Source organism: Mytilus edulis, chromosome 1 (assembly GCF_963676685.1).
Source record: "Mytilus edulis chromosome 1, xbMytEdul2.2, whole genome shotgun sequence".
In the NCBI taxonomy this organism is placed as follows: Eukaryota; Metazoa; Mollusca; class Bivalvia; order Mytilida; family Mytilidae; genus Mytilus; species Mytilus edulis.
The window spans coordinates 39,290,156-39,315,481 of NC_092344.1; the positions used below are offsets into that span (position 1 = coordinate 39,290,156).

The 25,326-nt window shown below is 32.8% G+C and overlaps 2 protein-coding genes across 7 annotated transcripts in view; one reads left to right on the forward strand and one right to left on the reverse strand.

Annotated features, from left to right (window-relative positions):
• The window catches only part of LOC139482390 (traB domain-containing protein-like), a 19,888-nt gene extending 12,199 nt beyond the window's left edge, over positions 1 to 7,689 (forward strand). For all 5 annotated transcript variants that reach the window (XM_071266308.1, XM_071266285.1, XM_071266296.1 and 2 more), the window contains exons 7-9: positions 2,238 to 2,410; positions 3,304 to 3,406; positions 3,979 to 7,689. In XM_071266308.1, the coding sequence (XP_071122409.1) occupies positions 2,238 to 2,410; positions 3,304 to 3,406; positions 3,979 to 4,114 (412 nt within the window). In that variant the 3' untranslated portion in view covers positions 4,115 to 7,689. The remainder of the gene's footprint in view (positions 1 to 2,237; positions 2,411 to 3,303; positions 3,407 to 3,978) is intronic.
• Positions 7,690 to 17,378: 9,689 nt separating this feature from the next.
• Positions 17,379 to 22,267, reverse strand: LOC139512369 (uncharacterized). Of its 2 annotated transcripts, none has more exons than XM_071299957.1 (2): positions 22,163 to 22,267; positions 17,379 to 18,693 (listed from the first exon to the last, which is right to left on the reverse strand). In XM_071299957.1, the coding sequence occupies exon 2, from the start codon at positions 18,615 to 18,617 to the stop codon at positions 17,508 to 17,510; it is 1,110 nt and encodes a 369-aa protein (XP_071156058.1). In that variant the 5' UTR covers positions 18,618 to 18,693; positions 22,163 to 22,267; the 3' UTR covers positions 17,379 to 17,507. The 2 variants fall into 2 exon arrangements, with proteins under 2 accessions (XP_071156058.1, XP_071156067.1); XM_071299966.1 differs by lacking the exon at positions 22,163 to 22,267 and adding an exon at positions 19,828 to 19,915.
• Positions 22,268 to 25,326: the final 3,059 nt, after the last annotated feature.

Here is a 25,326-nt window from a genome sequence, read left to right on the forward strand (position 1 = left end):
TAACCAAACATGGCCAAAATCATTATTAGGGTATGAAGTTTAAAAATTGTGTCCGGTGACCCGCCCAACCAACCAAGATGGCCACCATGGCTAAAAATAGAACATAGGGGTAAAATGCAGTTTTTGGCTTATAACTCAAAAACCAAAGCATTTAAAGCAAATCTGACATGGGGTAATATTATTATAGATATAGATAAACTGTAAACAGCAAAAATGTTCAGCTAAGTAAGATCTACAAATAAGTCAACATGACCAAATTGGTCTGTTGACCCCTTTAGGAGTTATTGCCCTTTATAGTCAATTTTTTAACCATTTTTCGTAAATCTTAGTTATCTTTTACAAAAATCTTCTCCTCTGAAACTACTAGACCAAATTAAACCAAACTTGGCCATAATCATCATTGGGGTATCTAGTTTAAAAATTTTGTCCGGTGACCCGGCCAACCAACCAAGATGGCCGCCATGGCTAAAAATAGAACATAGGGGTAAAATGCAGTTTTTGGCTTATCACTCAAAAACCAAAGCATTTTCTGACATGTGGTAAAATTGTTTATCAGGTCAAGATCTATCTGCAACAACAAAAGAAAGAGAGTTTTTAACGACCTCAGCTGGCTATACAACCCTTGCACAATCAACTGAATTTTGCAGAAATCATTAATAGGATAGATTGCCCTTATATGATAATTTTTTATTACCTTTTTGTTAGCTCACCTGGCCTAAAAGGCCAAGTGAGCTTTTCTCATCACTTGGCGTCCGTCGTCCGTCGTCCGTCGTCCGTCGTCCGTCGTCGTCGTCGTCGTTAACTTTTACAAAAATCTTATCCTCTGAAACTACTAGGCCAAATTAAACCAAACTTGGCCACAATCATCATTGGGGTATCTAGTTTAAAATGTGTCCGGTGACCCGGCTGTCAAACCAAGATGGCCGCCATGGCTAAAAATAGAACATGGGGTAAAATGCAGTTTTTGGCTTATAACTCAAAACCCAAAGCATTTAGAGCAAATCTGACATGGGGTAAAATTGTTTATCAGTTCAAGATCTATCTGCCCTGAAATTTTCAGATGAATCGGACAACTCGTTGTTGGGTTGCTGGCCCTGAATTAGTAATTTTAAGGAAATTTTGCTGTTTTTGGTTATTATCTTGAATATTATTATAGATAGAGAGAAACTATAAACAGCAATAATATTCAGCAAAGTAAGATTTACAAATAAGTCAACATGACCGAAATGGTCAGTTGACCCCTTTAGGAGTTATTGCCCTTTATAGTCAATTTTTAACCATTTTTCGTAAATCTTAGTTATCTTTTACAAAAATCTTCTCCTTTGAAACTACTGGGCCAAATTAATCCAAACTTGGCCACAATCATCCTTTTGGGTTAGTAGCTTGAAAAATGTGTCCAGTGACCCAGTCATCCAACCAAGATGGCCACCATGGCTAAAAATAGAACATGGGGTAAAATGCAGTTTTTGGCTTATAACTCAAAACCCAAAGCATTTAGAGCAAATCTGACATGGGGTAAAATTGTTTATCAGGTCAACATTTATCTGCTCTCAAATTTTTAGATGAATCTGACAACCTGTTGTTGGGTTGCTGACCCTGAATTGTTAGTTTTAAGGAAATTTTGCTGTTTTTGGTCATTATCTTGAATATTATTATTGATAGAGATAAACTGTAAACAACAATAATGTTCAGCAAAGTAAGATTTACAAATAAGTCAACATGACCGAAATAATATTCACATAGACCAAGGTGAGCGACACAGGCTCTTTAGAGCCTCTAGTTTTTTTTGGCAAAGTGGAAGGGGGGGGGGGGGGGGGGGTTGCGCAACAACAAAACTACTTCACAACTTTCTCATTACTTTGCATTTCTTGTTAGATAAATTTTACAAAAATTCTCCCCTGAAACAACTGTCGAATTTAAACAAACTTGGTTTAAATCACCACTAGGATATCCAGGGACCACTGTGTATGATGACCCTGCCTGCCCACATGGCTGAATTTCAAATGCACTTTTTAGTATTATATCTCTGAAACTAAACGACAGTACAACAGTTGCATTTATCATGCAACAATTGTAAATAAAAATATCAGGTGAGCGACACAGGGTCCTTGGACCCTCTAGTTTAAGAATAGAGAGTTTCACATAACCATCACATTAAAGAACCCTGAAGATTGCAAGAACCATTTGATGATTTTATAGGTGATTTAACGTAGGACATTATCTCATTTTTATTTTAGCAAAGAAGAAGTAGAGAAATGTAAGCAGAAAGATTTGCTAGAACAAATGTTGAAAGAAATGACAGGGGAATTCCCTGCCTTGTCAGAAGTTTTTGTTTCAGAAAGAGATGTATTTTTGACCCACTCACTGAAAAATGCCGCTTTGCCTTTAAGATCCACAGAAGAACCACATGGTAAGTCCGAATACTATTGATAATGAAGCACTGTACCTTTTGGATTTTTTAATTTTACTTTTTAACTTGTGTCATTGAATCTGCTTGCCTTAAAAAATTGGACATTTTGTTCAAGTGAAGGTTCATTTCAAGTAAACAATTTAAAGATTAAAAAAGCCAAAATCAGAATAACAATGATTCTATATTATGTTGCTTTTCATGCCTCACATAGTGGTCTGTGTGTCCCATTGTTGGTTGGTCCGTCAGTCTGTCCTGCTTCAGGTTAATTTATTGGTCAAGGTAGTTCATGATGAAGTTGAAGTCAAATCAATTTGAAACTAAGTACACATGTTCTCTAAAATATCATCTTTCTAAATAGAAAGCCATTTAAGACTTTTGATCACAATTTCACAGTTCACTAAACATAAAAAATGATAGTGCGAGTGAGGCATCAATGGACTATGGACACATTCTTGTTGAAGAAACTGTTTCTGTTTTACATTTAATTTTAAACCTTGAAAATTATTAATTGGTGTGATTATTCTTATATAATCGTCAAATTATTCTTTTTCAGTATATGCCAAAATGAGTAAAAAACTATTTGATTGTAAAACTATTGAAATTTATATTAAAGTGTATATCAGTAAAGGTATACAACAGAGTGTGTAAAAATTCTTTTGATGTTGTTAATTTGTTTCCAGAGAGTTTTTTTATGACATCATTAAAAATACAGGTTCTCAGAATGTTTAAGCTCAAAATTAATTTTGGTTTAAATCTGATTTTGAACCAGAACCTTTATTCTGTATACCATGTGGTTTTCAATCAAGCTCAAGGTTATTTCGTTTTAAAATGATACATATATTAAATAATTCTCAATTAAAATTGAATTATCTTTCTTTCTTTATACTTTACAGAGTTACAGCCAACAACAGTTGTAGGTGTAGTGGGAATAGGACATATGCCTGGTATTATCCAAAACTGGCCAAAAGAAAAACATGATCTAAGAGAAATTACTAGGTATTAATATTATAGATAAATGTCTGCCATTCTTTTGCTGAGGTAAAATATAGAGGCATAAGATATTAAAGGTATATTACAACTCATATGTCAAAAACAAACTGACAAATATTGACGTAAAAATACAAAAAAATACCAAAAGACACACAGTTGTCTAAAAAACATAACAAAGAAAACTAAAAACTGAGTAATTCAAACCTAACTGAACTGCTCTTGAGTTTTGTCTGGATTTTATAGGTGAAATTATAAAACTTCAGTGGTAGTATTGCCATTGACTGTGAAACTTGAACACCAACATAAACCAGAAAGATATTTACCATTCAATGTGTGTCACAATTATGGAAACAAATTAAAGTATTTAATTGTTATTTGGAAACACTGGTTGGGAATGTTTTTATTTGTCAGTTCTGTAATGCATTTTTATTAAGTTTGAAAAATATTTTGAATAAGTCATAGAGTTACAGATGACTGAAAAATATGTATAGTTTTTTTAATGTTGAAACAATAATTTACCTGTGGCAAAAAAATATTTGATGAAGTGAGTTTAATATGATTTTATCTTTTTTTTTCAGCATACCAAAAGGATCCATTGTAGGAAAACTTTTTGTTTGGAGCTTCCGATTGACTTTTATAGGAGTTTTATCTTATGGGTGCTACAAAGTGTATAAATGGACATTTCCGTATTTATATCTAAGTCTTAGTAAATAAATAATTTAAACTGCATGAAGATATATCAATATTAAAAACCAAGGATTAGGTACAAGTCTATATGGGCAGTGGAAGGTAGTCTGACTAAAAGTCATATCAATCCTACATTTTAGTATGTCTTTAGATAGTTTAAAGTCTATCTACAACTGGGAATTCAAAAATTGTCTGTGCGTTCACAATGTAAAACTGAAAGTACAAATACCTTATCTTATTTATTAAAAAGATATGTGGGGTAAACAGTAATGAGATAACTTTGTGATACCTTTAACCTTTAACAGATAAAACTTTTAACTAATGGTTGATAGTTACATTTTGTTATGAAAATTATTGAAAAACCTTCCTGTTAAAAATTATACAATGGTATAATGTAGAAAAATCAAAACATTTGGAAGTAGAATACTGTGTTCACCTTATTAACAAATCTCACTACTTTTGTTTAGGTCTTTGTTAAGGGCTATTCCCTGATAACGCCATGATATTTTACCATAATATGAAGTACAAAACATATCTGATACATTTAGGGAAATTTGACATACATGTCATACTTCAGTGATTTTCTTAGAGTTTTGTTCTTATTTTGTTTAAAATTTCAGATGTTTATAGATATATGAAGATGTGGTGTGAGTGCCAATGAAACAACTCTCCATCCAAGATACAATTTTTAAAAGTATACCCATTTTATTATAAAAAATTTCATTAATCTCTTCTATTGTAATATATGGAATGGTAATGTTCTAAAAAAACTTTTGTGATATATTAATAATACTTTACCACTGTTTCACTCATCTTTAGTGTCAATAGTGTATGATTTGTGTACCCAACTTCAGGATATATTTTAGATTTACTGGGCATTCACAGTAGTAATCTCATCAAATGAGGATTTTTAGAATAATAGATGATATATTTGCATACCCCTTACGAGGTACACATGCTCTTTCCAGCTCAAATATTATTGTACTATACCATATGATTAATTTGACATATATGTTATGCATGTGTTACTTTGTTTAAGTTTTTGCATTAAAGTAAATATCACTTAAACCTTAAGTGGTAGTTAGTTTTGAAAATAGAATTAGAGGAATATACATGTACCCTTTTTCTATGTAAGTGATCTGCAAATCTTTTGCATAATATAAATGGACTTACACACTTTTGTACTGTGTAAAGTAAGTGTATTATGACCAATTATTTTATAAGTGTAACATAGTGTACAGTTGTATATTTGGCTATTTTTCTTTGCCTTGTATATTATCTCTAAAAGGGTAAAAATAAAATGACTTCAAAATGATTAGACACATGACCTCAAAATTGGTTGATATGTGAGGACACAAAGATAATCATAATTAATTCTGTATTAATTTTTCTGCAAAATAATAAAGGAGTGAAACCTGGTCTTGCAGACTTAAACCGTAATGTCACTTTAATTAGCTCTTGTTTACCTAAAGCAATTGTGATATATATAGAGTAATAGTAAATAGCTTTAAATAAGTTACAGCAACAATATAAATAAATTGACTAAGAAATGGCGGAGAGAAAATGATGAGCTGTTTTTATATGTTTTGTGCATTTTTTCAAAATTAAAATAAACTTAATGATGATAGACTGCTTAACTACTAGTCACAGTACTACTGACTGAAATAAAATGACAATCTTGAATTGTGCTAAAACTTTATATATTTGCACCATTATATTGTTATTTAGCCAAGTGCTTAAATTGCATCATTGGTTTCAAAAGGAATAAGCCTATATTTTTTTTCATTTAGACCATTCATTACTGAGTTAAAAAGATAAAAAAATAGTGTCATGTAACTTGAGGACTTGTAAACCAATATTGTGTTAACATGCAAGGTGAAGACATTAAATTTGTCAGAGTTTTCAATATATTAATATTTTTTAAAAATTGTGCGACTTAGCCTCCCAATCAAAAGACTGGCGTTAAAAAAAGATTCAAAATCGTTAAAATAATATGTTGAGGTTTAAGTTTAGCAACCTTGGTCTTAAAGTCTATTTTCTTTGTTTAATCTTTAGTTGGAAGGGCAGAAAATTAACTGGTTAATCATTAAGAGATTTGAGAGGCAACTTCAAAAAACTTCTGATATAAAATTGAAATAATAATGATTACAAATGAGCTCTATTTCATAAGTATCATGAGTCTAAATTGAATAACCCTTACAATGTGAAATTAGTACCCTGTAAATATAAAGAACATAGAATCAAACAATGCTTTTGGGGTATAAAATGTCACAAAAGTACATTTATTGTCAGGAATATGACTGCATTATTTTTTTTTTTTTTTTTTTTTTTTATAAAGCATATGGTTTGGTCTTTGCTCTTTCGTAAGCTTGGGTCCCAAGTTAATCCCAACATTGAATATTTAGCACGATTAAATTTGTGTGATTTTGTAAATAAATTGCCTAAAGATTTCCTAATGATATGGTAAGTACGTGGATTATAAAAAACACTAAGGAAGATAGAACTTCTCCTAACTTTCGTTTTAATACGGAGAAGCATAATCATATATGCAACTTATTTGGAAAACTGCTGATTGAGGGACCACTATAACTCTGAAATGTATGAAAAGCTGTCAATAAAAATTGTTACATTGTCACACGGTTATTGGAATTATGACGCTAGTCAAAACAGTTATTAATGATATAAAGTTTTTAGGCTTGTTAAGCAGAGACGAGCTGTATTGTATTTTTGCCTTGTATCACACTTTGCACACTTTAAATAAAAACAAAGAGCAAGAGTTTTGGGTGTTTTCAATGATATGTACATAAACTGGTGATTGCTTTGAAGCATGAATGTGTTGTTATTTTTACAAACATTTTTAAATTGTTATATTTTCTTGTTATAAATTTGCTTTCATGCTTGGATAGACAAACCTTTCATGTTTTCAATTGCAAGTATTTTGAAAAAAAACAATTATTTCCAAACTTTATTAATCTGCCAAAACCTGAAAAAAATGAGCAACACAAATGTATGCCTGTTATTTCTTGTTTAAATTTATAATAAAAAAAACCAATCATTTTTAAGTTCAGTTTTTAGCAAGTGGCCAACTGTATATATAATCTTACAAGAACTCTTATTCTGTTGAAATCAAATTGACTTCAACCTTAAATTATAGTTATTTATTGTGTCACTGTTAAAAGCCTATTTCAACTCTATAATTTTTCTTTCATTAGCAAAGAATTAAAAAAAAAAAGCCAGATTAATAGCAAATATAAACAATAAAAGATTGACACTATTTCTGGAATATTCTTTTTATATTTGTAATAATGGTAGTTTTTTGCAGAGACAAGATAAAGTCCAGAGTTCTACTAATTCTTTTTTAAGTTGATAAAATGCAAGTATTACATGTATTATCTAAATTTATAAAGTGTACAGTAAGTAAATATCTTTGACCAGTTTAATTTAACAAATTATTTTGATTTGATGTTAGGTTCTGTTGTTTAATGTATTATATTGTTAGATGTTATTTATATGTGTATGTTTTTTTACAGAAAAAAATATTATTTAGGTGGTTGTTATATATGAAAAGACAAACAAACAATAAAAAACAATAATTACTCTTCTTTTAATGTGAACTTCAATTTGTCAATATTTGTTAAGAACTGGCTTCACTTCTGATTCAAACAGATAGGGCAGAAGATCTTGTCACAGTACCCAAAACCTACTTATTATTAATCTGGTTAGATAGATAATTATACTCCCAGAATACTGAGTCGGGGTATATAGCAATCCTCATGATCAAACTTCCGTCACACTTGGTTTCCCAATGATAGAAATTAGTTGAAATTATAATGGAATGTTTTGAATCACTAAAGACAGGTTTAGTAGGTTAAGTTCGATTTTCATTGTTTCACTTGCACTGTTCCAGAATGATGCCTTATTAGGTACTTGATTGTTAGAAAGTTCAAAATTTTTGGGTTTCCATGTGATTAAAAAAGAACATTCTAAAACTATTACATTTGTATTCATGAAGAAAAAAAAATGAGTGGGATGTGTTTAGTGTGGCTCAGTCTGCAGTTTTCTATTTTTGGTTCTGTGTACTGTTTTTGTTTTGTTTTTTCTTTACATTGCATTGCCATCTTTTTTTCAACTTGTGAGTTTGAATGTCCCTTTGGTATTTTTCGCCTTGCTTTGACTCGTTTGATAATTTAAAATCACATACCAATCACACACCAATTTAAATGGTCAACATATGAAAAAGGGTACTAGTAGTTAATATTTGTTGTGGTAATGTTAGAATATTGCATCCCAAGAAGGAAGCTCTAAGTCTCCTATATCCGATAGAAGCGACAGATACTTGAACAGCAAGGTTTCAACAGAAAAATATAGCATCTGAACTAAGCCTTTGCATCGACAAAACACACTCTTTGGGTAGACAATTTACGACAACTTCACAAAAACGACAGAGCAATAGATGTCCTGTTGATAGCTTCCTATCCAGGTCTAGCTAGTACTAACAATCTGCAAGCACTACAGTAAACTAGATAACATTGACACTAAAATGTAATAATTTTTCAGTAATAAAGATATCTATCTTCTTTCGTTAAAATCAAACACTTTGTTACATACACGAGCGAATTGAACTAGTTGAGATATATAAACACCATGAGATGATGACAAGGGCATAAATTTACCACACGTGGCTCTGAAAGGTCATTCGTCAAATACGCCGTATCTAAACATTTGATACAGATATCAGTGCTTACCATACGTATTTCCAGAAATCATCGGTCAAGTACGCCCTCGCTAAACATTGTGTACCAATATCAATGCTTACCACACGGGTTTCTGTTTGATCATACTGGTATGTCAAGTTCGTCCTTATTAAACATTTGATACCGATATCAGCGCTTACCATATCTGTTTCGTTAAGATCTTCCATCATTACATTTGGTACCTATAGTAGTGTTCTCCACACCTATTTCGGGTAGATCTTTCATTAAGTACGTCTTTACTTATTCCAATTATATTACACATTAAAGGTGCAGACACAGAACAGCTACCAATAAAGCTGAAATAAGTATTGATATCCTATATAACACTACAAGACCAATACGACTGAAACAAATATACTGTTGAAACAGTTCATTTTTGTGGTCGGGAATCATACCATATCTACACACTTTATAAAGTATGCAAAAGCTTCAAAGTATATAAACCATTATTGAGAGGGCGGTGCATAATAATTTTCAGGACAATGAGATGCGCTAATTCCAATCGAAATGCATACCAAATACTATTGACTTGCCATTAGTTGTTGTTCTAAAACCGACATTATCACAGACTGTACTTGTTGACGAAGCTGCCGAAACAGAATATCTTAGTCCCGCCTCTTCCACGAATTAATTGGTCCGAAACTAAACCTTTGAGAAGACAACATCAATAAATTGCTCCGATCCTTAAAAAGCGCACATTTCCATAAATAATCACAGAGTCTGCGAAAGTTAAACTGAAATTTAATTTCCGATTTTAGAAGAAAAAAGAAAAACAACACGTTATTAGTTATCAAAGGTACCAGGATTATAATTTCTTACGCCAGATGCGCGTTTCGTCTACATAAGACTCATCAGTGACGCTCATATCAAAATATTTATAAAGCCAAACAAGTACAAAGTTGAAGAGCATTGAGAGTCCAAAGTTCCAAAAAGTTGTGCCAAATATGGCTAAGGTAATCTATGCCTGGGATAAAAAAATACTTAGTTTTTAGAAAAATTCAAAAGTTTTGTAAACAGGAAATTTATAAAATGACCACATTATTGATATTCATGTCAACAACGAAGTGTTGACTTCTGGGCTGGAGATACCCTCGGGAACGAAACGTCCACCAGCAGTGGCATCGACCTAGTGGTGTTATTAGTTATCAAAGGTACCAGGATTCTAATTTAGTACGCCAGACGCGTGTTTCGTCTACATAAGACGCATAAGTGACGCTCATATCAAAATATTTATAAAGCCAAACAAGTACAAAGTTGAAGAGTATTGCGGATCCAAAATTCCAAAAAGTTGTGCCAAATATAGCTAAGGTAATCTATGCCTGGGATAAGAAACTAGTTAGTTTTTAGAAAAAAATCAAAAGTTTTGTAAACAGGAAATTTATAAAATGACCACATTATTGATATTCATGTCAACACCGAAGTGTTGACTACTGGGCTGGTGATACCCTCGGGGACGAAACGTCCACCAGCAGTGACATCGACCCAGTGGTGTAATTAGTTATCAAAGGTACCAGGATTATAATTTAGTACGCCAGATGTGCGTTTCGTCTACATAAGACTTATCCGTGACGCTCATATCAAAATATTTATAAAGCCAAACAAGTACAAAGTTAAAGAGCATTGAGGATCCAAAGTTCCAAAAAGTTTTGCCAAATATGGCTAAGGTAATCTATGCCTGGGATAAAAAAATACTTAGTTTTTAGAAAAATTCAAAAGTTTTGTAAACAGGAAATTTATAAAAATGACCACATTATTGATATTCATGTCAACACCGAAGTGTTGACTACTGGGCTGGTGATACCCTCGGGGACGAAACGTCCACCAGCAGTGGCATCGACCGAGTGGTGTAATCAGTTATCAAAGGTACCAGGATTATAATTTAGTACGCCAGACGCGCGTTAAATTTCGTGAATCTAACGCTCTTTCCGGAATTTACCTTCGTCAGGAAAGCTCAGAGCCAAATATTTGAAAGGCAAGGATGTATAACAAAATTCATCTAAGGTCAGCTTTACCTTAAGGGGTTGATCGAAACCTTAATTTCTTTATAATATAAAAATTTATAAATGGACAAATTTAGAAAGGATTGTTATAAATCACGTCAGTACCGAAGTACCGAGCTGTTTTTGCGTCTTCGAGCTTACGCTTTGCATCCGAGAGTGCGTTTTCGGCAGCGGACAAATCTTTTTCTTGTACATTGATCATTGACATTGTCTACAGCTTTCTTTGTACCCTGTATAAACTCTTTCTCCAGCTCAGTTAGATCTGAATCTGTTTCCTTTAACTTGTCATTATTTACCTTCAAATCAGACACGCATTTCTTGAAGTCGGAATTTATCTGTTGTAATAAACTTTCGGCGTATGACGCCATTTCATCAATTCAATTTTTGCCTTTTCAGTTAAAGGAAAAAGGACTTTAGCTATGTGTATGTCATCAATTTGACATCTTTGACGAGTTTTTTCATTAAGTAGCTATAAATGCTGATAACTGTTCCAGGCCTTTCAACAGAAATTCTAAAACTTTTTCAAAATTGTATTTATATTTTTCATGAATTCTGGCCTGCACTACTGGCATATTGCCTGTTATTGTCAAGGAACATATTATAATCTAAACCTGTGTTTGTATAATGCCGTGAAATTATTTTTATCTAAAACTGTAGTCGTTTTACCGAGTGTAATTGGTTTTTTTTTTTTAAATATTTTACGTTCTTGTCTTCTTTTTTTTCAGCTCTTAAACGTTCATATAAGATTTTGTATTAACACATCGAGCGTCACTGGAGAACATTAACTGTCGAAATGCGCATCTGGTCAGTAAAATTTGTGATTTTACATGTTTAAAAACAGACAGTAATATATCAGTGGTAAATCAATGATATAAAAAGGGGTAATTGTGGTAGGGACCCACCGAAAACGTTGTCAAAAATTGGGGCCCGGTAATAAATAGAAAGGAAATATAATACATTTTGTGATTACAATATATTCGTGCTGAAAAAGCTTGACGATCGTATTGTTAAGTGTAGTTTGCCTATGTTTGAAATAACTTTAGGAATTGAAATAGGGAATGTGTCAAAGAGACAACAACCCAATCAAAGAGCAGACAACAGCCGAAGGCCACCAATGGGTCTTCAATGCAGCAATAAATTCCCGCACCCGGAGGCGTGCTTCAGCTGGCCCCTTAACAAAATTGCATACTAGTTCAGCAATAATGGACGTCATATTAAACTCCGAAATATACACAAGAAATCAAAAATCATACAAAACTGTCAAAGGCCAGAGGACCCTGACTTGGTACAGGCACAAAAATATGGCGGGATTAAACATTTTTTTGTGAGATCTCAACCCTCCCCCTATATCTCTACCCAATGTAGAAAACAAATACTAACATACGCACAGCAAAACTCAGTTTAAAAGAAGTCCGAGTCCGATCTCAGAATAGGTAACATAAGAAATTAAACAAAAAGACAATGATACATAAATTAACAAAGGACTACTAGCAGTTACTGACATTACTTACTAGGCCTCCCATTAAACTGTTTGAAAGATTATGTCTCCATCATATGAATATCAAGCACAATCTCTCCCGTTTTGTATTTAATATCCAAATAATACTCATAATGAACACAAAAAGTAAAGGCTTTCACATGCATACAATTTTATTGAATAAACAAATAGTTTCATCTGTTAAAGGAAATTTCTTATTAGTTTTTGGTATGAAAGTTTCTTGACTAAAATTCAAAATCATTTCAAATTTCAATATTTTTCGATATTTTTCAAAGTATGCATCACCTCTCTCAATGGAATCATTTGCTGCTGATGTTTCTTGTTTCTTCTTTATCCCTCCTGAAACTTTGCTTGGTTGTATTACGTACTCCCTCCATCACTGCTTCACAAACTTCTATTCCAATTAAATCACCTCCTGAGGGAATGCTATTAGTCGCCTCCTTAAAGTATGATAGCGCTTTTTTATTTCTTTCATTCTAAACTCTGTTCAATGCTATTTCAGTTCCTTTCAATGATTTTTTATGAATAAATAGCCGATTTACTATAGAATAGGATTAACCTACCTGCATTCATTACAATAAAGAGTATAGCTTTTTGTGCCTCTTGACATCCATTATGTAGTTCCTCGTGTTTCCTCCTGATTTTATGGTCATCTTTTCTAGGATCCAAAGCTACTAAAAATCCCAGGCAGGTGATTCGGTCCATCAAATGTTCGTTTGATATTTGAACATATGTTCCAGTAATTGTACGCACATTATTCGTAACCTGACTGGCCTTTGATGCCTGTTCAAATATGACATCCATAAATGTGTCAGTTACTGGTGCAGCATCATTCGTCCTTTGTTATTCACGGCCTATTCTTGCCTGGTCTACAAATCCGTCAGAGAAGAGTGCAAACAACATTTTGTTAGATCGGACAACATCTGAAAGAATCGGACGAGTTTTCCCCATTGATCTCTTACTTCTGCTAATGCATTGATGCCCTTAACCAATGACTCACGAATAGAAGCAAAATTAATCTTCTTTGATTCAAGTTGTGTCCTGTATATTAAAACTTTTGTCAGTTTTTCATTGGACTCTCGTAGCTCATCATCCGATTTTTCCTGACGTAGTTTTGCATCTCGCAGGGTTTCTTTCGCTAGCTCAATTTTATAGCGAGCATTGTCAATCGCTGCTGTTACTGCAGAAGAACTACCACTCTGTGAAGGCATTTTGGACAAATGAGGTGATTTGTTCTCAAGTTGATTCCTTCCAAGTGCTTTGTATGCCGCTACTTCGAGTTTTTGAAATTCATTCTGAAGGCATTTACTTTTGTTAACAGCTTCCGAAATAACAGCATTTCTATTTTTTAAATCTGCCAAACTTTTAGGAATACCCTTTCACGAAGTTCTCTTTTTTTATTTCTTTCATTCTAAACTCGGTTCAATTGCTATTACAGTTTCTTTTGATTGTTAATCATAAACTCCTTTTGTATTAGTAGATGCTTCAGGAAGTTTTCCTGCCAATTTCCAACAAATCGATTTTTACTGGCTGCAGTAAGCTTTCGTCAGCGATGTTCTGTATTTTAGACAGTGACGTAGGTAACATCCATTTTACTTCATCCGGTGTACCTTGCATAAGAAATTTAGGCATTTTTTACATGACCATCAACGTTACCACTATGAAGACGAATTTGATCCATACTGGTATGTACTTCTTTAAATGCACCCCATCCAGCATGGCTGACTTGAACTAATGATGTTCTGAATAAATTTGGATACCGGAGTAGCTTGAAGCCATCTGTGGGTGGTTTTTCGTCAAAACTAAAGTCTGTGTCGGCTGATTTCAGTATCAAATCTCCCAACAAAGCAATTGCACACGGAGCTGGTGTTAAGCACTGATCCCAATTGCTGTTTGGTGCCATCATCATCACATCATCACTTTTTTGTCATCTCGTTTGCATAAGCTTGCTACAACCTTATCTATTTTTGCAATTTCATCTATTACTTTCCTTCAGGATTCCTATAAAATAAATACATTCAGCTGTATGTTTACGGCATATCAGCACTGCCTTTATATCAACAGTTTGAAGATATACAAATACGATATAGATGGTTTATTCTACAATTATACATTTTGCTCGGTCAAATTGCATTGAACGAATATTTATTTGTAATTTATAGTGACTACCGTAAATAAAATTAAATAATAGTTATCAAAGGTACCAGGCTTATAATTTAATACGCCAGACGCAAGTTTCGTCTACATTTTGCCAAACAAGTACAAAGTTGAAGAGAATTTATGATCCCAAAATTCTAAAAATACGGCTAAGGTTAAACAAGGAATACAGGTTCCCGGAAGTTTTATATCATCCGAACCAATTTCAAAATGGAAATTTCCTTATTTAAAAAAAAAGTGGATTTAACCTTGTTTTATAGCTACAAATGTAGCTAAACTTCTCACTTGTATGGCAATCGCATAAAATTCCAGTATATTGACAACAATATGTGAGCAAAGCAAACAGACATTATATGTAAAGAATGTCAATAAACAACTGAGCCACAAGCGCGATATAAGCACGTCTTTTTGTGTATGAAGTTTCATGCAATAATTATAAATAGTTTCTGATATACGGCACTTCATGTGGAAAACCCCCTTTTTATACAAAAATCGCAATACCTCTTAAATTAAAATTTTTCAATCATCACCAAAAAGTAAAATTAATATAACTAAGAAGTGTGTAAAGTTTTAAGCAATAATCATAAGTGGTTTTTGAGATACAGCGCGACATGTGAAAAAACACACCCCTGTTCAGTTATAAAGTCCCGTAACTCAAAAAGTTGAAATCTTATTTTCGCCAAAAAGTATACAGATCGTTTGACCATCATAAGAAACAACTATTTTCTCAAGTTACGTTGCGACATGTGGATGCCGGACAGACAGACGGACGCCGGAAATTTTTATAACAGAATACGTCCCGTCAATATTTTGACAGGCGTATAAAATTGGAATGCAGCCTATAAATAATTGTTTATGTGCATTAGCTAACCTAATCATTATAAAAACAAACACCTATGTCATTAACAAAGAAAAACAAAATGACATGAGGACACTAATCACAAAATTAAAAATTAAAGACAAGACTCCACAAAATGACCACAGCACAATAACTCAAAAGTAGACTGTATAAATAACGAGCACACCAAAAGGATATCACTAAAGTCGCTTTTTGTCAATTTAACGGAATTCTCAATGATTTAGGAGTTTTCATTTTTCGAAATACTATTAATCTACCTGTTTGATGACATTATGTGCAACACATCATAGTTTTAATTTTGCAGTACGAGATTTCAGAAATGTATACCATTTTAAATAGTTTTCCTTTACTAACTGCCTTGTGCTGTGTTTGAAATAATAATAGTTTCTTTTCCCGCTAAAAAGATGTTTTAAATGGAAAGAGTACTTAAAAATGTTGTATCCGAAACTAGCGTAACAAAAGAATTCTTGCTGTATTTAAGAATTGAATTCTTCTTTTTGTAATTTTATTGGGGTGTAAGAGTGTTGAGCAAAGAAACTCAATGTGGATGAGCAGCTAAATGGGTTAAGATTGGGTGTCTTTAAGTCAAACATTAGATTCAAATATTTGTGATAACGCATAACCATTATACCATTTACTCTGAACTAATTGACGATTACAATAATGCATCGACTTTGTCATATAGCACAGAGGTAGTAATTTTGAATTTTCTTTAATTCTTTCGCTTCTTGAATACAATTGGGTGTTGTTTCCGTTCAATGGTCGAGTTTGCAGTGTTTAGAATATCATCTTTTGACAGTGGTTTCCAATCCTCAATGATGTTTAATTTTTACCTTAAAACTTGGAATACAAAATATCATCTTTCAAGATTACAGTGGAAGCAATAATGTTTGGAGCAAGGATGTTTAACATAATCGTAATGCGCGTCTGGCGCAAATACAAAATTCAATCCGGGTACCTATGATAAGTTTATCTGTATGTATTGAAAGAAATAACGATAATTTACTCGAACCTTCAATTGTTTTAATCACCTTAATGGAAATACCAATGCAGAACTTGATGGCTTTTATCGAAGCTTATATGTCGTAACTGGTTTTATAAAATAGATATAAGAAGATGTGGTATGAGTTCAAATGAGACAACTCTCCATCCAAGTCACAATTTATAAGGGTAAACAATTATAGGTCAAAGTACGGTCTTCAACACGGAGACTTGGCTCACACCGATCAGCAAGCTATTGAGGGCACCAAAAATATACTGGTGTAATACCATTCAAACGGGAAAACCAACGGTCTTATCTATATCAAAAACAAGAAACGAGTAACACTTATAAATACACCAACAAACGACAACTACTGAACATCAGATTCCTGACTTAGGACATGTGCAAACAATTGCAACGGGTTTAAACATTTCAATAGTACCAAATCTTCACCCTTATCTGAATCAATAGTGCAACATCACAACATAAAAATAGTACGAATTAATAAAAAAAAAAAAACAAGTTTGAAGACTATTTACAACGTATTTTGACAATGTACTTCTTCACCTACAAATGTACGAAAACGCGCCAGTCCATGGTAGAACTAGGTAATATTAGATGGTTACATGTCCAGTACAATTCTTAAATCAATGAATTAAATTACCTTAAACGAACACCTTACTTTATCCGAGCATCGAAACACACCAATACCAAGATCCAATATGTTTTGAAAGGGGTGAAATTTATTGATGGGAAAAGCCGCAACACCTATTCTTGACTGAAAAATCGCGTCAACAAAGTATATTGCTTTCTGAATATTTTTAAATCTTTTTAATTTTGCATTCTCCTTTTACATACGTTTTAATGCCGACACATATGTAATGTACTATGCTATTTTTGATTTTCAGAAAGTCATTATTAGCTGTTACATCACTATATCATGAATATTTTTATATATATAGATTGAACTATAAATAGATTAAAGTAACAGCGATATTGCTAGTATATTTTTGTATTTAATAAATAAATTGGTCATTCATCTGTCTTTACATTCTGTTTATTTATTTTGAAATCAAAGCAAGAAAAACAACATCTTTACTTCTATAAGACATGCCACACTAGAGCTTAGTCTGATACAAATATTGCTGATACTAGTAGTCAATCGTTTTTTTACAACAGAATTAGTTCTACAGTTTTTGTGTCTTCGTTAACTTTATGAACCTTAAATGAAGTACCAAGAGTGTACAAGCACTCTTGCTCATTGTGAGAAGAATGCGTCTCAATGTTTCTGGGGCGATTAGAAGAATCTTTTGAATTGTCAAATTTAAACAGGGTACCACTATTGCGTCGAAAATGCTCCGCTATACTTTGGCTTCGAGTGCAAGACACCATGGTAGTAAACATTATCTCTTGTCCAGGTTTGTATTTGTTAGTGACATCTACATCAACTCCTCTGTATGTTTCATCTTCAAATTTCTCCAATTTTGCCCAGAACGTAATGGTTATATCAAGCAATAGTGCATAAAGACCCAAAGCTAAATCATCTGCAGCTGGTTTGTATCCATCCTGAAATTCCCTCCCTAATGCTTTGTTTACTTGTTTATACACAAGGTTACCAGTGTAAAATTCGATGAGTTTCTTGAAAAATGTTGCTTCGTCCTTAGCATGAGGATCTCGAATCTCCTCAGCGGACGCTTTACAATGACCGTACAAAGCTTGGTACAGTTTTACTTCAATTTTGGGCCAAGTGTCCTTTTCATCATCAAATATTTGTTTCATTAGTTCGACTGAATGATTTTTAATATTTGCATCAGGATTAAGTAGTGTAGTTTTGTACATGACAACCTCCAAAGCAAAAAGAGGAAACCCCATTTCAGCAATTTGCTGCCCACATTTTTTTGTTACAAATCGTGGAACATCTCCAAACCTTCTAGACCGGTGATTTTCAATATTTTTGGTCAGAAGCTGTCTAATGTTGTCGTAACCTTTAAGCTTGGCAAGGTCTGTTGCGGTCGAGCTTGGTGCAATCATTTTATCCCGACATTGTTTTGATTTTATGATTGCATCACATGCTTCATATCCAAGCAGTTTGGTAACTATGGTGCTATTGTTCCAAAACACAGCTTGATGAAGTGCTGACCAAGCTCTGTTTTCTGGAATACAGTTTATCAGGTAAGACTTTCTATCGAGAATATTACATACTTCCTCCCAACGGTTGCCTTTTGCTGCCAGCACCATGTCATTGACATCCTTGTTATCACTTTCTATGTCAATATTCATGGTCAGAAGCGTCGCGTAGAAGAAGTGGAGAACACAACGCCTCGATCACCAGATTTTCAACCCAACTAGCAGATACCTGAAAATGAAAGTGTAAAGTATTTAACATTGTTGCAGGCGTGCCATAATAGTTGAAGAGTGCATTAAACGTACGAGTGACGTCAGTTTTGTTTTACTCAGGAATGACCCTTTGGTCTTATTTCTGTAATTAAAAGACCAACTATTGTTTTTTTTAAACATTCAGAGTAGTATCATTTTCTTTATTCTTAGTTACTTCTTTCAGACAAACTCCGTATATTACATTATAATAAGTGTTTAACAGCTTAAGCTACAAAAAAAAATAGTTTGAAATAATAAAAAAAACCCACTATTTATTTGTCTAAGCTTTGAATAGTTGGAGGTGTATTTTTTAGATAAACTAAGGGAAATAAACTATAATTTTTTAATTTGCAAGATATACGATACCAAACCAAAATGAAGCATATATTTGAGAAACCGTTTACAAACAAGCTTTTATTACAAAACGTTGTAACAAAAAACGCAATTAAGCATCAGTTTAATAAGCACAAAATGCGATTTCAGGATTATTCTCTTAAAACATTTACTTTCACATTGTGCAAGTGGTAGGGGAAATAACGGAATAATTGTAATGTCATGCATAATGTTGTAAACGTGATTTTGAAAATAATTTTTCATCAGAAAAATGACTATTTAGAGATTTTAGATATTCATAAAATGTATAAAAAAGAAGACAAAGAAAAAATTGACTGATTTTGTTTTTATTGTTAAAATGGATTTTTGAAGCTTACACTGGTAAGTGATTATTGCGAGTGCGCAGATAAATTCAAGCGTATGTAGTTTGAACAGAGGTTGGAAGTCATTATAGTACTTCACAAGTTTTTTGTAACTAACATGTGAAATGTAATGTTGGAAACAGAATTGTGAATATTCAAATGTTGTTATAAGTTGAATTTAAAATATAAAGAACTATATTATTGTATTAAACAAATCATTATCATAGTGAACTTTTGAGCGAGAAGCGTACCATGTGTAACATGTCGTTTAGATTAAACAAGATATATCATGGTTTATCATGTTATTACACATGTTACACATTAAGTACAGTTTAATGTTGAAAATAAGTCAGACATTAGTTACGTTTCTTATTTGGAATTGTCATGCATTTTTTGTTTATTAACGAGAGGGAGCTTACTTCCATAGATATAAACAATTCACCAAAGTTTTATTGGAAATCGTGAAAGCAGGTTGAAGTAAATCTTCTCGGGGTAAAGCTATTGCAGAAAACCTAAAAACAGAATTATTTAATTAATAAAGTGACTTAATACACTGCCCCTCTGTTATTGAGGGAGTGAACAAGCAATAATTCCCACTTGCCTCCCGCTTTCAATTTTTTCAGGTGAAGCATAAATTATCTACTATTTACCGGATTTGTAGTCACATAAGCAACACGACGGGTGCCACATGTGGAGCAGGATCTGCGTACCCTTCCGGAGCACCTGAGATCACCCCTAGTTTTTGGTGGGGTTCGTGTTGTTTATTCTTTAGTTTTCTATGTTGTGTCGTGTGTGCTATTGTTTTTCTGTTTGTCTTTTTCATTTTTAGCCATAGATTTCTGAGTTTGACTGTCCCTTTGGTATCTTTCGTCCCTCTTTTATCCTTTTTTATTTCCCTAGCCACCTGGTTCCCGCTCCACTCTCAATTCTCTCAAATTTAACTCCCACTCATTTCCAAGCTTCGATTCCAGAATCGTGTCCAACTAGTGGCATCTTAGATTGAACGAGGTTGTTGGTGAGCTCAGTCGATTCTCAAATTGAGGGGTGTAATGTGTACGAATCGTCTTCATCAGGTAACGGAAAATTTCGAAAATTTGATCTAGATGATCAAACGAATATTTCGTATCTATATATTGTTGTTAGCTAGATGGTAAAACGAATATTTCTTTTCTATATATTGTTGTTAATAAGTCACAGTGTAAATAGTTATCAAAGGTACGAGGCATCTATACTATTAAACGAGAAGACCTCATTTTGTGTGTCGCTTCTCTTCCTTCCACGATAAATTAATCATCATGCCTCTGTGTTCTATAGGTAACATGCATAGTCGCATTTGTCATCCATTCTTATGATTATTCAGATTGAGTTATTTTTGGAGAAAAACGACAAAACAGGAGTCCGGATATTGATTCCGTCATCAGACTGACTTTTAGTCAAAGATAAGACTTCCGGTTTGAAACATGCACAAGTAAAACCAATCGTATGATAGATACGTGAAAAATGAAAAATGAATAAGCTAATCAGAGCGTTCTCCATATCATGGTGTTCATATCGCAAGAACCAAAACTATTATACCTCCTTAAAGAGGACAATTAGTTTTCGCGTTTATCTACATGTAAACTACGATTATACTACTTTAATATATGGAGACTCTCTGTATTCTGTCTACTGTTTTCTTTGAAATGTTTACTTTTTAAGGGGTCATACCAGTTGCATATATATTAAAATAAGTAAAACATGTGGAAACAAGAATGTGTCTATAGTACACAGATGCCACATCGGCACTATATTTACTAAGTTTCGAGTTGATTGAACTTCAACTTCATCAAGAACTACCTCGACCAAAAACTTTAACCTGAAGCGGGACAGACGGGCGGATGAACGAACGAACGCACGGATGCACAGACTAGAAAACATAATGCCCATAAATGGGGTATAAACAAATATTGTTGAAAGTGAAAGTAGTGATTTGGCAAAAATGAAAGTAGGGTAGAGATTAGAGGGAGTCAGGACCTTTTTCGAGACGTCGGGATCGGGTGCTTTTAAGCTCGGGATTTGGGGATTGATCCTTACGGGATCCGGGGATATATTTTTCGATTTCGGGATATGAATTTCTTTAAATTTTGCATCTCGGGATTTCATGTTTTTAAGCCCGGGATTTCGGGATCAGGACCCCTTCGACCACCCCATTAAATTACCCTTAGTCGGTCTTGGTCATTTATACAAGATTCATATCGTACCATTGGCATGTTAATAAGGCTCTCAAAAGAAAAAGCACGGATGGATTGTCCTGGAAGTATATTTTATTAGACTATGAATGGTCTATATAAAAGCAGTTAAATTTATTTCATGTTTGAAGCGGTGCAAATTTTTAATTTTGACTTTTACCAAAAGATGCAAAAAAAATCGTCCTACAACAGTTCCCCGCGGGTGTGTTTTAGTATTATTTAATACGCCAGACATGTGTTTCGTCTTCATAAGACTCACCAGTGACACTCAGATCAAAATATGTATAAAACCAAATAAGTACAAAGTTGAAGAGCAACGAGGACCAAAAATTCCAAAATGTTGATTAAGCTATTTTAAACACAAAGATAGGTAAAAATAATATAGGAAAATACAACAGACCGCAGCAACAATCAAATCATCACGTCCTTACAAAAATTGACATGCAAACTTTACATATTTTAATAGAAACATGTTTGAATTTAATTTATATTCAAGCTAACGTAGTTATGAAATTAAAAATATTACCTTTGTTGTTATGTACTGAATCCAGCGGCAAGTGATACATTTGGCAAAGGATGTACATGTAAGTGTTTATATAGGATATAGGGTGATTATCAATTTTCGGAAAATATAAGTTTGTTGGTAAAAACATCATGTGCAAACTCTCAGTGCAATCTGCAAATTATTGGTAATATAAGATTTCTAAATATCCTGTGTAAAAATAGTAGCGGAAATTAATATATTTACTGTAATACTTGTATAAATGTTATATAATAAATGGCATTTTATGATTCAATAAATACAGAGTTTCTTGGTAAAACATGCATAATGTAAAACATCATTGTGCATGTTGTGCAAACTGAAATTTACTGGTAATGTAAGATTTCAAAATATCTGGTGTAAAAATAGCAGCGGCATTTAATTGATTAACTGGAATACTGGTTTAGATATTATATAATGAACAATATTTCTATGAGTTACACAAAAGTCCGATCGTTTGGTGTGTTTCGTTCTGCCAATATGTTAAGGTATTCGTGAATCCTCTCTACGACAATTAAATTTTGTAAATCAGAGGGTATTCTTGTCTGTTTTATTTCATTCTCGCAACTTTTAACATGTTTAAGATATGCAAAGTTTTTCCTTCAACAGATATCAGTACTTAATTGTAACTATAAGATTTCAAAAATATTGTAGAAGAAAAGCTACATATTTCAGACTATTGTCCAGATTTCTATGTTATAGTTATCTACTTTCCTTACATAGTTTCTATTCGATGCACTGACCTGCTTTATATATATATTTAACTTACAAAAAAATATCTTTGTCTTATTACATTTTATAAATTATAAATCGTAAGTCGATAAAACATTTCATCAATATGCCTTAGCAAATTGTGTCAATCTATGTTTGCGATGAAAAATATGTACCCAAACTGCCAGTTTTTAACTGCAAATAAAGTCGTCATAGATACAAAGGCTTCAAATTGTGTACGCTAGCTGTGCGTTTGATATACAAAAAGGAATATTTAAACAGACCTAATGATACTTTTTCCAATAAATCATTACCTAAATAAACACAAGATCATTGAAATGGTTCTAATGTCAATTTTATCAATTTTCATCATAATTATTTAGCATAATTCACTTTGATCGCCGTTTTTTATCTAAATAAATGTGTTGTCTATGGATTCATTATCAACCTTGCTTAGCATCCTTTGATTTCGGAACTTTGCGGCCAAGATTCCCGAAAGCTGAAAATTCGGAAAAGTCCAACACAATATCATCGTGTTTTCACAATATCTTAAAAAAAAATGAGCTGGCTTTTGAGCCCATGGTGTATTTTGGTATACAAATGTCCGTCCATCCGTTCATCAACACTTCGTGCTATCCCTTAATTTGGCTGTAACAAATTCTCATGTTTATTTTAAAACACATCATAAATATTGGTGGCAAATAGCTATCAGTCTATTTTGAATTTTTTTGTTTTGTCGTTCTTAAGGTACGAGACTTTAGCTGTTTAAAATTGGGTATTTTTTCGACATTTCGCACACTTACTCCAATATACCGGATTGATTTCCTCAAAACTTAATATTATAGTTTGGATTAATATAAAGAAACTCGATTTTTAAGATACAATGTTTTTCCGTTCAAAAATTACTCGAGTTTTAATGTTCACTTTAAAGCATTTTTCATATATCGTGCTATGTCTGGATTGATTTTCTTTAAACTGAATATCATTGTTGGGATTGATAATTTATCAAATGTATGTGTATGTTTCACATGCATGTTGTAGCATAAGTTTAGTTTGTTCACATCAATTTGCTTGAATTGATTTACTTACAACTTTACAAAATTGTTCGAATTCATGAACCGTTTACCACTGTTTATTGAAAACAAAATATAATATGGTTGTCATTCCTTCGTAACTGCAGGAAAATTGGTATCGTTAATGTTATTATATGTCTTTGGTCGTCAGTGAGATAAACGGTATTTGTTTAAATGTCATGCAATAGCATATATAGTATATAGTATGCTTGAATCAATTTCTACAAACTAAACTCTGTTGTAGGGTATTGGTAAGGATCGGTGAATATACTCTTTTTATCATGAATTGTTTTGGTTTATTCTGAGTTATGCGACTTCGAACTGTCATAAATAAAACCCCAAACAGAAAAATAAATGAACAAATTGCTTTCAAATTGTATCCAAATCTCTTTCAAATCGCGATTCTGCGATTTGTTAGTATCATTTGCTGCGATTCATTATTCATTAAACAAATCATAAACAAATCAGAATTTTCCAAATTCCCTAAAACTGATTTCTTTGCGATTTCTTTCTATTGTATGATTTGTAAGCAATTTGTTTCTGTTTTAGTGTGATTTGTTTACTTAGAATATCTTATGAAATGATTTGAAAGAGATTTGTTAACTTTGTAAGCTAGAATGGTGTGATTTCGTTATGATTTGTTAACTTAGAATATCATATGAAATGATTTGAAAATGATTTGTTAACTTTGTAAGCTAGAATGATGTGATTCATTGATGATTTGCTACAATGAATAAAATGTTAATGCATTTCAATTTTCTTTGTTTATCTATCTCTCTAACTTCCGGTTGAGGTCAAATTCAAATTTCAAATACTGTTCTATATTAACTGAACAAAGAAGGTTGCAAGATTTGGAGTTTTATTCAGTTTAAGAAAGATGATGGTGGTAAGGAATCTCTATATTTATAATTTCACATATTCAACTAATACTATTCAAACGTTAACCTTTAAAATTTAGAAACTGTGCATTTCAGTATCTCATTATCATCATGATAATTGTGTACTGGAAGGAATAATTTTCAAAATAAAAATGTGTAAAAGATGTGTAAACAAATCAAAACATTCATTTAAAGACTGGCTTCCAGAGACAGCAGACATAATTCGTACACTGGCAAGTTTAATGTTTTAATTGTGCATGATGTTTACTGACCAGGTCCCGGGCAAAATGGGCAAAGCTATATTACAATATAGCAGAATTGGACCAAGACTAAGAGCCATCATCTATTCGACACCATTCTACTAAGTACACGTGGTTGCCCATGTTTTTTTTTTTATTTCGTTATAGTCAAATTCTGGAGAGAAGTAAGACAAACTTACACAAAGTGAACAATTCGTCCCTCATCGCAACCAAAGATAGTATTCCTT

Bases quoted from the DNA above. Each gene is read 5' to 3' on its own strand.
- LOC139512369 (XM_071299957.1), bottom strand. From the start codon at position 18,617: ATGAATATTGACATAGAAAGTGATAACAAGGATGTCAATGACATGGTG.